The sequence below is a fragment of the Ovis aries genome, chromosome 20 (genome assembly GCF_016772045.2).
Source record: "Ovis aries strain OAR_USU_Benz2616 breed Rambouillet chromosome 20, ARS-UI_Ramb_v3.0, whole genome shotgun sequence".
Lineage (NCBI taxonomy): Eukaryota > Metazoa > Chordata > Mammalia > Artiodactyla > Bovidae > Ovis > Ovis aries.
The window spans coordinates 6,442,893-6,455,930 of record NC_056073.1 but is presented as its reverse complement, the minus strand read 5'-3'; the positions used below and the strand labels follow the sequence as shown (position 1 = coordinate 6,455,930).

Here is a 13,038-nt window from a genome sequence, read left to right as displayed (position 1 = left end):
ACGATATATATAATAATATAGTAATTAGGAGGTTAATTGCAACCTCCTACTTTATCTCTCCCCACTGATTCTGTAATACTTTCTTCTAGAAATTCTAATATTTGTATTAACAGAGCTGTAAGTGCATCATATTAAGGGTGACTTGAATAGTTTTCACTTAATTAATCTTTATATTTTTCTCCCTTCTTCTCCCATGGAAACTCAAAAGCAAACCTGAGAATCCTACAGGTTGTAACATTTCAATATTCTACCATCTCTCTTCAAAACTTTGAGGAAAGCAGTCATCTTCACAGTATACATCTGCTAGGACTAGGCGTGTTATTGCCTTTCTCAGATTTTATTCCAAAGCAGGGATCATGCAGTTTACCAACTTCTGCACCTCAGAGGGAAAAAGGGACGACTTGAATTAGAACCAAGAAGAGAAAGTTTTGTTGCTATGGGGTAACCTCAGCTGGTTAGCACTGTGGGGTATCCTCAGCTGGTTAGCATACTCCACTCAAAACCCTACTTTGGAGGGGTGGGGGGTGCTTTAAAAAAGTATCTTATATAATCTATGAACTGTGATGAGTAGAAAGTATAGTCGGTTTCTAGCCCTGTTATTCAATTTTCCCCTTTTTTCCTCACTGATTTGACAAATATCTGAGTGTCTGCCATGCCCTAGCACTTTTGCAGAGTCACTGCGTGTGAGGAATGAACAGAACAGCTGTGTCCCCTTCTAAAGCACAGGATGGGGAAGACAGCAAACAATCAAAATAGGAAAGAGCAAGATACTTGCTCACAGAAATTGGAGGAGAGCGAGACAGAGAACTGGTGCTGAGAACTGATGTTAAAACAAACGTACAAAGATGCTAATTCTCCATGTAGTATGTTCATTGGATTTCCGATTTTCCTGGGATGATGAGAGTGGTTTAATTAAATAACGAGAAATGACATGACTAATTCCTTTTTATGGGGCCTTTGATGAAAGGCTGGCTTTCCTTCATCAAAAAAAGAAAAAAGATAGAAAATCCTTGTAAAACAATTCATGTCCTTTTCTTATTCTTGATTGCACACATTGTCACATTCCACATAGTCTGCTTTTTAGGATGAGCCAGATGTAGGAAAGTACCATACTTTACTATATTACTGTAGTAAAGTCAAGTCAAGGTTTTTCTTCAGTTCATAGTATACTTGAATTGCAGTTTATTTCAAAGTAATTTCATTCAGGTTCTCTTACCCCACTCCAGTACTCTTGCCTGGAAAATCCCATGGATGGAGGAGCCTGGGAGGCTGCAGTCCATGGGGTCGCTAAGAGTCTGACACAACTGAGCGACTTCACTTTCACTTTTCACTTTCATGCATTGGAGAAGGAAATGGCAACCCACTCCAGTGTTCTTGCCTGGAGAATCCCAGGGACAAGGGAGCCTGGTGGGCTGCCGTCTATGGGGTCACACAGAGTCGGACACGACTGAAGCGACTTAGCAGTATCAGTAAGTGTAATAGAAGTTAAAAGAGGCTAGCAAACACTCTGTGGTGCTAATTATCTCAGGTCACTTGTGGGATTAATTCTATTATCATTCATATTTACTTCATTGTTTCTAACAGATGCCAAATTCAATAATCGTAATAACTAATGTTTTGAGCTCTTACAGATGAGTTTTAACTATCTCGTCTAACATTATGCCAGTCCTATGATGTGGGTATGATTATTAAAAATTTATATTTTATGGAGGAGGAAACAGTCACAGAGGAGGCAAAATCCAACCTAGGTCTTCCTTTTGTTAAAGCCCCTGTCGTTAATATTTGTTTGCATCAACAGAGGCTGAAAATAATTTGTCTTCCTTAAATATTTTATACATTAGTATTCATTTTCTGGGTCTGAATTATTTCTTCATCACCCCAAACCTTCAGTCTAAACTTGAAATGAGTAATTTTGTATCTGGTGACAACATCTGAGATGATACTGTTTAGAATATTTCTAATGTTTTAAATAATTTTCTTATATGTAAATTAACTCATAATTTATCAGTTAACCTATCAGTGATTGTTTTCCATGGCACTCATTTTTAAAGAGTTTCTTTCCCCCTAAGGAATGAATTTTCTAATTAAGTTTCCGTTTAATTCTGTTTTCATACTAACATCTTTGGAGGGGAATGTCATTTTTTTTTCCTTTACATTATACTTGTCTTTGTAACTATTTATTATTTTTCATTAGCTACTGCCAGTATAATTTCATTTCACTCATGTAATTCAAAACCACAGTATACTTTCTTAATAAAGAGCAACTTCAGAAAATAGGGCAAGTATTTGGACTTACTACTAATTTATCCAAAAAACCCTCACTTGGAGTCACATTTTATTGATAAGAACTCATTTAATAAACTCACTACATTTCAGAAATTAGTTTTACGTGCCAGAGAAAGAACAAAGACAGGCTTATTGAATATAATATAGCATAGAGGTAAAAATCTCATTTTAATGAGCTGGAGGGACAGAAAAATATCATTACAATGGAAGTATATTGCTTTCAAAATATCATCATATATTAAAAATGTGTCAAACATTATTAAGAATATTTCCTTTTCTATATACAGATATTCAAATAAAGGTCATCTTCTCCAATTTAGCCAGCACACACAGTCCCCTTGTTGCTATGGCTGGAAATGTTGCTATGCTGGAGTGTTTCAGGGCCGACATGCCCTAATGCAGCCACAGATCTTAGGGTAAGAGGTGAGAAATCCAATCCACTTACATCCAGACATGGATCCGCATCTGCTTCTGTAGGATGTGACCAGATATTTGATGAGTTATGAACAGTTTCAGCAAGAAATTCCACTCTGCTGATCATTCTTCTTTCTTTTTTTTATGGTTCAGAAATATTTCCAAGGTATGTTTGTGTGAGAGAGGCTAAGGAAGACATGGAAGATCATTATATCAGTTGTGCCAAATGAGGAGGAAGAGAAATGGCTTAATGAGACATCTCTTATGCCTTGGTCCTTATCATCATTTTACACGTCATCAGACACGAAGGTGCCATACTTCACCCTCATTTCCCTTGGTTTGATCTTTAACGTAAGCGGTGACACATGGACACTGTGACTGTCACTGGTCCCCATGGTTATTTATTCTGCCTCCCAATTATGTTCATAGCAACATGGAATCATCATTCCCTAACTTACTGAGTCAAACTTTTAAAATACTTCCAACTCTACTTTTTATACTTAGAACATTTGGGATATATTACTAACTGCTACAGTGACTTTTAGTGAGATATTCATACAGGGTAAGGTCTACAGATAGAAAAAGCAATAAGAAGCAAGAAAGACATGATGTCTCACAGATATATCTCTGTGGTCTTGGTACCTCCTATGCTTACCATTGGATTAATTTTTTTTTAATTGAAGGATAGTTGATTTACAATGTTGTGTGTTAATTTCTGCTGTGGAGCTTCCCAGGTGCACACTGGTAAAGAATCTGCCTGCCAATTCAAGAGATGAGGGTTCACTCCCTGGGTTGGGAAGATCCCCTGGAGAAGGAAATGGCCACCCACTCCAATATTTTTGCCTGGGAAATTCCATGGACAGTGGAGCCTAGTAGGTACAATCCATTGGCTCGCAAAGAATCAGACACAATTGAGCAGACATGAGCACATGTTAATTTTGCTGTACAGAGAAGTGACTCAGTTATACAAATAAATTCTTTTTCATATTATTTTCCATGTTGGTTTATCACAGAATATTAAATAAAATTCCCTGCACCATACAGTAACACCTTGCATCTCCCAATCCTCTCCTCCCCATCCTTCTTCCCCCTTCAGTTCAGTTCAGTTGCTCAGTCGTGTCTGGCTCTTTGCGACCCCATGAATCGCAGCATGCCAGGCCTCCCTGTCCATCACTAACTCCCAGAGTTCACTCAAACTCATGTCCATGGAGTCGGTGATGCCATGCAGCCGTCTCATCCTCTGTTATCCCCTTCTCCTCCTGCCCCCAGTCCCTCCCAGCATCAGGGTCTTTTCCAGTGAGTCAATTCTTTGCATGAGGTGGGCAAAGTATTAGAGTTGCAGCTTCAGCATCAGTCCTTCCAATGAACACCCAGGACTGATCTCCTTTAGGATGGACTGGTTGGATCTCCTTGCAGTCCAAGGGACTCTCAAGAGTCTTCTCCAACACCACAGTTCAAAAGCATCAATTCTTCGGTGCTCAGCTTTCTTCACAGTCCAACTCTCACGTCTATACATGACCACAGGAAAAACCATAGCCTTGACTAGACGGACCTTTGTTGGCAAAGTGATATCCCTGCTTTTTAATATGCTATCTAGGTTGGTCATAACTTTCCTTCCAAGGAGTAAGCATCTTTTAATTTCATGGCTGCAGTCACCATCTGCAGTGATTTTGGAGCCCCAAAACATAAAGTCTGACACTGTTTCCACTGTTTCCCCATCTATTTCCCATGAAGTGACGGGACCAGATGCTATGATCTTCATTTTCTGAATGTTGAGCTTTAAGCCAACTTTTTCACTCTCCTCTTTCACTTTCATCAAGAGGTTCTTTAGTTCTTCTTTGCTTTCTGCCATAAGGGTGGTGTCATCTGCATATCTGAGGTTATTGATATTTCTTCCAGCAATCTTGATTCCAGCTTGTGCTTCTTCCAGCCCAGTGTTTCTCATAATGTACTCGGCCTATAAGTTAAATAAGCAGGGTGACAATATTCAGCCTTGACGTACTCCTTTTCCTATTTGGAACCAGTCTGTTGTTCCATGTCCAGTTCTAACTGTTGCTTCCTGACCTGCGTGCAGGTTTCTCAAGGGGCAGGTCAGGTGGTCTGGTACTCCCATCTCTTTCAGAATTTTCCACAGTTTATTGTGATCCACACAGTCAAAGGCTTTGGCACAGTCAATAAAGCAGAAATAGATATTTTTTTGGAACTCTCTTGCTTTTTCGATGAAGTCTGTTCTCTATGTCTGTAAGTCTGATTCTGTTTTGTAAATATGTTCATTTGTATCATATTTCAGATTCTATCTATAAGTTGAAGGAAAGTTACACGGTTCAAAATAGCCTGGAGTTAAAACTCCTCTCCAGATCCTCCCCACCATTCTATATAAAACAAAGAACTCTCTCATCCTAAGAATAGAATGGACAGGAAGGTTGATTACGCGCAGCTCCCAGCCCTTCCCAAATCTATTGTCAGTGAATTCAAATCCTTTGAGCCTTAAGAAAACTCAGGACAATTAAAGTCAACAGAGAAAAGGTCAAAGAGAAACACTTTAATGCTATTGAATTGAGAGGGACATAACTGTTGAAGGAGAAAAAGTTGCTAAAAGTGTTAGTGCAGAGGGTAGAAGGCAAAAGCAAGTGTTTAACACTTTTTACTTGCTGCAACGTGATTTTATTTCAGTCTCCCAAAAGGGTGTCTGCTAGTGTGATGCCAGATACCCATGAGTCAAGCATAGGGAACAGCTGCGGATTGCACGGAAAATTAGCATTAGAAAATACCTGAGGAGCTTGGTTTTTCTTTACGTGCCTTTGGCATGAGATCTATGGAAAAAGGAAAATGGTTTATCCAAAGTGGGTTCTTTATGTTTGGTGATCCATGTGCTTATGTACTTAGTGATAGGACCCACTCTGCTTTCAGTTTTCAGTTATCATTCACCTCTCAGAGGGTAAAAACCACATTGAAATGTGTCATAAAAAAGCAACGCTAGGCAATGACTGAAGTGCTTGGTTTTTCTTTATGTGCTTCGGGCATGAGGTCTTTGGCAATTCATTTTTCAGTGGATTTCAAATCCTTGTTTCTTTCTTTAGTCTAACTCTATTAGTTTGCATGTAACTTGCCTTTTTAACAGATTTTCTTTGAAAGAAGTTTTGATTCTCGCAATTTTTTGCCTGCTCTGTTTGTGTTAAAAAGTTTTGTGTTTTTTTGGTTTTCAATGATGATAAATGGGTTAAAATACTTGCACTCTCCACCTTTTCTTTCTTTAGTAATTAAAATGATGTCAAAGGCTATAGAATGTAGATCATAGGATCTTGTTTCACACAAGAACCATTCTCACACTCTCGCTGATGCTCTTCATGGGTAGATCAAATGTCTAATACGCTTAGTGCTGTTCAAATCCAGTTTCAGGTTTGTTTTTAGGTACCCCATGTTCCTTCTCATCCTTAGTTTAGTTTTTTACCAATGGGCAGTTGTTTAAATATAGTAGTCTCCTCTCACTATTCACAGCTCCAATCTCAGCTCACCAAACAATCTTTCCTTACTCTTGAAAAATCATTGCTAGAATATTGGTAATATATTGGTAACTATAGCTACAGAATTTAATAAACAATCTTAACCCATATGGGGCAAGGAGAAGGAGGCTTCTCTAAGGGTTTGATACAACTAGATTAGTTGAGAGAGTCTGGTTTTATTAGTGATAATACACATAAGTCGATGTTCTTTTTCTTTGATAAAGGATCTGCAGTGGCTTTACTCCACCCTAAAGTTCAAATTTAATTCTGTTTCCCACCCCCCCTCTGGAAATAGTTTCTCAGAATAGTGATATGAAGTCCATTATATTAGATGAAATAAAAATGTATTGGGGATGTCTAAAACACCTTATTGTTATATCATCATTCTCAGTGAAGAAATCTGGGGGACTTGTGGAAATTGAATACAAAGATATATGGGTTTTTTTCCCTAATTTAATCAATATATTTGCCTGAGCATTTTATCTTTTTTCTCTATGACTGTCCGGTATTATTTAGCAAAATGTACTGAAAAAATGTTAGAATGTAGTTAAATTGTGCAAATATTTTTAGTGGGTGACTTCTTTTTACCTTAAAATTATTGAGATACAAACTTAACTATGCTTTTAAAAATATTCTGTTTATTGAGCATGCTCGGTCTTCATTCTGCATGGGCTTTCTCTAGTTGCAGTGAGTGGGACTACTCTCTAGTTGCGGTGTGTGGGCTTCTCACTGCTGTGGCTTCTCTTGTTGTGGAGCACGAGCCCTAGGGCACATGGACTTCAGCACCTGCAGCACGTGGGCTCAGCAGTTGTGGATCTTGGGCTCTAGAGCACAGGCTCAGCAATTGTGGCGCACGGGCCCAGTTGCTCCACCGGATGTGGAATCTTCCTGGACCAGGAATCGAACCAGTGTCCCCTGCATTGCAAAGCAGATTCTTAATCACTAGACCACCAGAGAAGCCCCTTAACTATGTTTTGTTTCCATCAAGACACATTTAGCTCAGCATATTTCATAGAAGCTGTTTAACTAAGGAAATGAGTAGAGAAATTCTCTCAGTATTCCAATAGTGAAAAACTAACTAAAGGAAAAAGATCCTAAGACATTAGAAGTAACCATTATTCATATTGCATTAGGACCAACCTAGATAGCATATTCAAAAGCAGAGACATTACTTTGCCGACTAAGGTCTGTCTAGTCAAGGCTATGGTTTTTCCTGTGGTCATGTATAGATATGAGAGTTGGACTGTGAAGAAGGCTGAGCACCAAAGTATTGATGCTTTTGAACTGTGGTGTTGGAGAAGACTCTTGAGAGTCCCTTGGACTGCAAGGAGATCCAACCTATCAATTCTGAAGGAGATCCGCCCTGGGATTTCTTTGGAGGGAATGATGCTAAAGTTGAAACTCCAGTACTTTGGCCACCTAATGCAAAGAGTTGACTCATTGGAAAAGACTCTGATGCTGGGAGGGATTGAGGGCAGGAGGAGAAGCGGATGACCGAGAATGAAATGGCTGGATGGCATCATTGACTCGATGGACGTGAGTCTGAGTGAACTCCGGGAGTTGGTGATGGACAGGGAGGCCTGGCGTGCTGTGATTCATGGGGTCGCAAAGAGTCGGACACGACTGAGCGACTGAACTGAACGAGGTTAAAAATGAAGGCTTTGGTAAACTGAGCAATCACTGGAGTGAGCATTCTGAAGGACAATTTTCTGTAGCATGGAAGAGTCAGAAACCTTAGTGGACACTAACCTGGTCCACAGCTATTAGCCAGGACAGCTAGAGGTAGGAAGCCGTTGGCCAGGACAGCCTGCTGCCTTAGAGCAACCAGAAATGACAGTGAACAGTGGCCATCTTGGTGAAGAATGGCATGAGTCAAAAATAAAAAACAAACCGTGATGGACACAGCACAAGAAGGACTGCAGGTGCCTGGTTGTCATGTTTAGTGATTCACACTCCTGTGTGCTTGGCAATACCACGGGAGCCACTCAGCCTTCAGTGTTCAGTCATCATTCACCTCTCAGAGGGTAAAGACAACATTGACTCATCTGTCATAAACCCTGAAAATATTTGCAACTTCAAAAAGAATAGAAATAGTTTAGAAACACAGCTGTATTGTGTCTTAGCCAAGAATATTTATAATTGTGCATCTGTATTTGACCACTTCCTGGACTTGTCTGGGCCAGTGGTTAAGACTGCACTTTAAATGCAGGGCACAAGGGTTTGATCCCTAGTTTAGGAATATCCTGTATGCCATGTGGTGCAGCCAAACAAAAAATTATATATATTGCCCACTTTCCAACAATGGTGAAAGCTGAGCTGATATGGAAGCCCAGCCTCCCATTTAAGGGCAGAATAGCTTGAGAAAATGTAACTGTTAAAGTATATATGTATCTCAAACTACAAGAAAGAAAGTGAAACAGTGGCTGCCAGATATGAAGAGAGAACTCTAGGTGGGAAAATAAAATATAAGGTGGGGAAATAAGTAGAAGTTCTGTAGGACACAGGTACATCAGAACCTAGGAGCCAGGAAAGAGTTTAACGTTCACTGTATGGTGAATCTGAGAGCTCGAAATGAATCCTTTGTGTGCATCCAGGTGTCTGGAAGGCCCCCTATCCATGAAGTGTGGGATAGAAATAGACATACATCCTTCCAACATCTTTACCCTGCACTCCTGGGTACCCTGCACTCCTGCACATCCATAAAAAAAATGGGTGCTGAACTTATGAAGACGAAGGATTTGGAGCAAGTTCAATGGAACTTCCCAGGTGGTGCAGTTGATAAAGAATCTGCCTGCCAGTGAAGGAGATGCAAAAGACGACGGTTCGATCCCTGGGTCAGGACGATCCCTGGAGCAGAAAATGGCAACCCATGCCAGTATTCTTGCTTGGAAAATTCCATGGACAGAAGAGCCTGGTGGGCTACAGTCCATGGGGTTACAGTGAGTTGTGTGCACACAACTGAGCACACACGCAACAATAAACCTATGAAACTTGAACACGTGGAGACCTGCGCCTCTGTGAGTTAGATGAAATAAAATGGAAACTTGTCCAGAGCCAGTGAAACTCCTGGGACCCCACCAGGGCAAACATGAAATGTATTATTGGCATGGTTTCCCAACCCAGAGTTTCTCAGATACCTACAGAAATCTTCACTAAAAATACCCCGACTAAAGAGGAGCTCAAAATCAAAACTAAAATGTCACCAAATGAGTGAAGGACATCTTGGGACAGAGGCATGAAGGAGAATCAGTAGATATAAGAAACAGGAGATTTAATCATGCGTGTGTGTGTGCTAAGTCGCTCAGTCATGTTTGACTCTTTGTGACCCTATGGGATGTAGCCCACCAGGCTGCTCTGTCCATAGGATTTCTCTAGGCAAGAATACTGGAGTGGGTTGCCTTGCCCTCTTCCAGGGGATTTTCCTGACTCAAGGTTTGAACTAGGCATCTCTTATGTCTCCTGTATTGGCAGGTAGGTTCTTTAGCACTAGTGAATGCCACCTGGGAAGCCTGATTTAATCATGAGAGATTATAGAAAAATCTGGAATGAAATATAAATATAATAAAAATGTTGAAATAGTTAAAAGGAGTTATGGACACCATAAAAAGATCTGATAAAGAATCAAATTGAACTCCTTGAAGTTAAAAATGCTGTCATAAAAATATAAAATTCAATGGCCATGTTTAATGTATATTAATATTGATTTATTAACTGTCAGGCTTATGTGTGGAAACAATCCAGAATGCAGCATAATGGGATGAAAAAATATGACAAGGAATTTTATGGAAATGAAGGATGGATTCAGAAGACCCAACATATATTTCGCTGAAACTGTAAAGAACAGATTAGATGTAATAGGAGAGAAGCAATATGTGAAGAGATTCTTAGAGGATTTTCCAGAATCAAAGAAAGATATGCATATGTATACTCAAGGAGTATACCAAGCCCCAGAGAAGGAGGTCACCCTCAGACACATCATAGTGAGCTTACAGAATTCCTTGGAGAAGAACCTTAAACACTAACCAAATGTGAAGACAGATAATCCAAGTTATGATGTTTAGACTGACAGCAATTAACAGAAGTCAGAGCATGTGGACAGTATCTTCAAGATGCTGGGAACAATAACCGTTATCCTAGAATTCTATGTTCAGGTAAATTCTAGCTCAAGAGGCGAACAAAATAAAGACATTTTCAGAGAGAGTTCAAGATGGGAATCTCTGGGGAAAAAAAAAAAAAACAACAAACTATCAAAGCATTTACTTCAGTGAGAAGGAAACCAAATCCAGAAGAAAGGTGTGAAATTCAGGAACCGAGAATGATGAAACAATATTAATTTAAAACAATAAAAGATTTTTTTCATGAAAGCTTTATTTTTTTATATGAGTAATTTAAGGAAAAAATCTGTTGTTTTCTTTTACTATAAATAAATATAAATAGCTAACAGTGTTGGTATAAGTAGAATATGGAGTGTATGGAGAATGAAATATTACATCACCCTGAAGAATTTTTTGATGCCTTTTGCTGGTGCTTGTGTTAAGATGCTAAGGAAAAGCACTTTGGAAAACATCATATTTACCACTATGTGAGCTGAATGAAAATGTGTGGGAGAAATATTGAAAGGCAATGAGCAAAAAATGTAAAACAATTATTTTGGAGTTGATATAATGGTATTTTTCCTCAATATCTGTCAAAATTCTACAATTGATATGTATTATTTTAATAATAAACACTTTAATATACTTTAAAAACATAGATATATTTACTAAATTATGAATTTCACTAAAAGACACTATGTTTATAATTTTGCAGGCAAACCTCTCCTCACCATCTTCTACGGTATCAGAGAGTCAGCTGGTATGTATCCTGTTATTAAATCATAGACCTGGTACTTTAGAAAATCCTAATCTTTCAAGATAGATTTATCTGAACAAAAATGAATCAGTTCTAATGAGGTGGATGAAACTGGAGCCTATTATACAGAGTGAAATAAGTCGGAAAGAAAAACACTAATACAGTATATTAACGCATATATATGGAATTTAGAAAGATGGTAGCGATAACCCTATATGCCAGACAGCAGAAGAGACACAGATGTAAAGAACAGACTTTTGGACTCTGTGGGAGAAGGTGAGGGTGGGATGATTTGAGAGAATAGCATTGAAACATGTGTATTACCATATGTGAAACAGATCACCAGTCTAAGTTTGATGCATGAAACAGGGCACCCAAAACTGGTGCACTGGGTCAACCCAGAGGGATGGGATGGGGAGGGAGGCGGGAGGGGGGTTCTGGATGTGGCACGCATGTACACCCGTGGCTGATTCATGTCAACATATGGCAAAAACCACTACTGTATTGTAAAGTAATTAGCCTCCAATTAAAATAAATAGATAAATTTTTAAAAAAGTGACTGAGGACAAATATACTATGAATAAGTTTCGTTGCTTACTTGTCTAGGAAAAGTTTACTGATGTTTTACTAAAGCTCCATGCTGGTTGTTTTGTAGGTTACAAGCATGCATAAAAACATACCTAGACCATGTTTGCTGGTAACTTGCATCCTGGTGGTGGTGGTAGAATAGAGTGGTCAGGGCTTGAAGCAAGATACTGATGTTTTAGAGGCAAGGATTCATTTCCTGGTGGGAGAGATCAGAAAAGGGTTCAAGAACAAGGTCATCTTTAATCATGTAGGGTAAGTTCTGAACTTGGGGAAATAGGAAATGAGATGTTTCAGGCAGGAAGATAAAGAATGATCAAACCAGGGATGAGCAACAGAAATATAGTATGAACCATAAGTATGAATCACATAGGCAATTTAAAATATTCTAGTAGCCATGTAAAACTAAAAAGAAACCAGTCACATTAATTTAAGTACTATATTTTATTTATTTAATATACACACATTATCCTTTCAACATACAGTAGTATAAAATTGAGATTATTTTCCATTATTTTTATAGGGGTAAAATCTTTGAAATCTGCAGTGTATTTTATATTTACAGCATATCTCAATTCAGACTTGCCACATTTCAAGGGCCTGACAAGGGGGCTGGTGGCTACTCTGCAGGACAACACAGATCTAGGCTCTAGGATCTGTTTGTTATTTATAGATAAATATTCAATTAAATAGAAAAATTACTTTTTCTTACAGTGTTTCATATTTCTTATTGTTACAAGTGGTTAGCAAGTGGGAACCATGATATAAACTGACTAGATACTATCACATGTCTTTTAACTGTTTATAATTATAGGTTCCTAAACAATAGACACAGTAAAGGAAGTGAAAAGGAATGAAAATATCTAGTAAAATGAATGAAAATATCTAGAAAAGTAGTGTGATACTGATTCTTCTCTTTTTAAGCAATTATTTCTATATCGTACATCCATAACCAACAAGTCATCTTGTCATTATCATGTAAAAATGATAACAATGTTTTATTTGTAGTGCTAGAAAATCATCAAGAATGTAGTTTGACTCTTAAAATAGCCTGACTGAAGCAAATGGCTTGGGTATGGTGTTTATATGTATAGTTTGTATATGAGGTGTGTTTGTAAGGAGATCCAACCAGTCCATTCTAAAGGACATCGGTCCTGGGTGTTCTTTGCAAGGAATGATGCTAAAGCTGAAACTCCAGTACTTTGGCCACCTCATGTGAAGAATTGACTCACTGGAAAAGACTCTGATGCTGGGTGGGATTGGGGGCAGGAGGAGAAGGGACAACAGAGGATGAGATGGCTGGATGGCATCACAGACTCCATGGACGTGAGTCTGAGTGAACTCCGGGAGTTGGTGATGGACAGGGAGTCCTGGCGTGCTGCGATTCACAGGGTCGCAA

At 38.8% G+C, this 13,038-nt stretch overlaps 1 protein-coding gene across 50 annotated transcripts in view; it reads left to right on the top strand.

The window, feature by feature from the left end:
- MLIP (muscular LMNA interacting protein) overlaps window positions 1-13,038 on the top strand; it is a 297,548-nt gene that overhangs the window by 211,791 nt on the left and 72,719 nt on the right. For all 50 annotated transcript variants that reach the window (XM_060403032.1, XM_060403073.1, XM_060403071.1 and 47 more), the window contains one exon: window positions 11,013-11,057. In XM_060403032.1, the coding sequence (XP_060259015.1) occupies window positions 11,013-11,057 (45 nt within the window). The remainder of the gene's footprint in view (window positions 1-11,012; window positions 11,058-13,038) is intronic.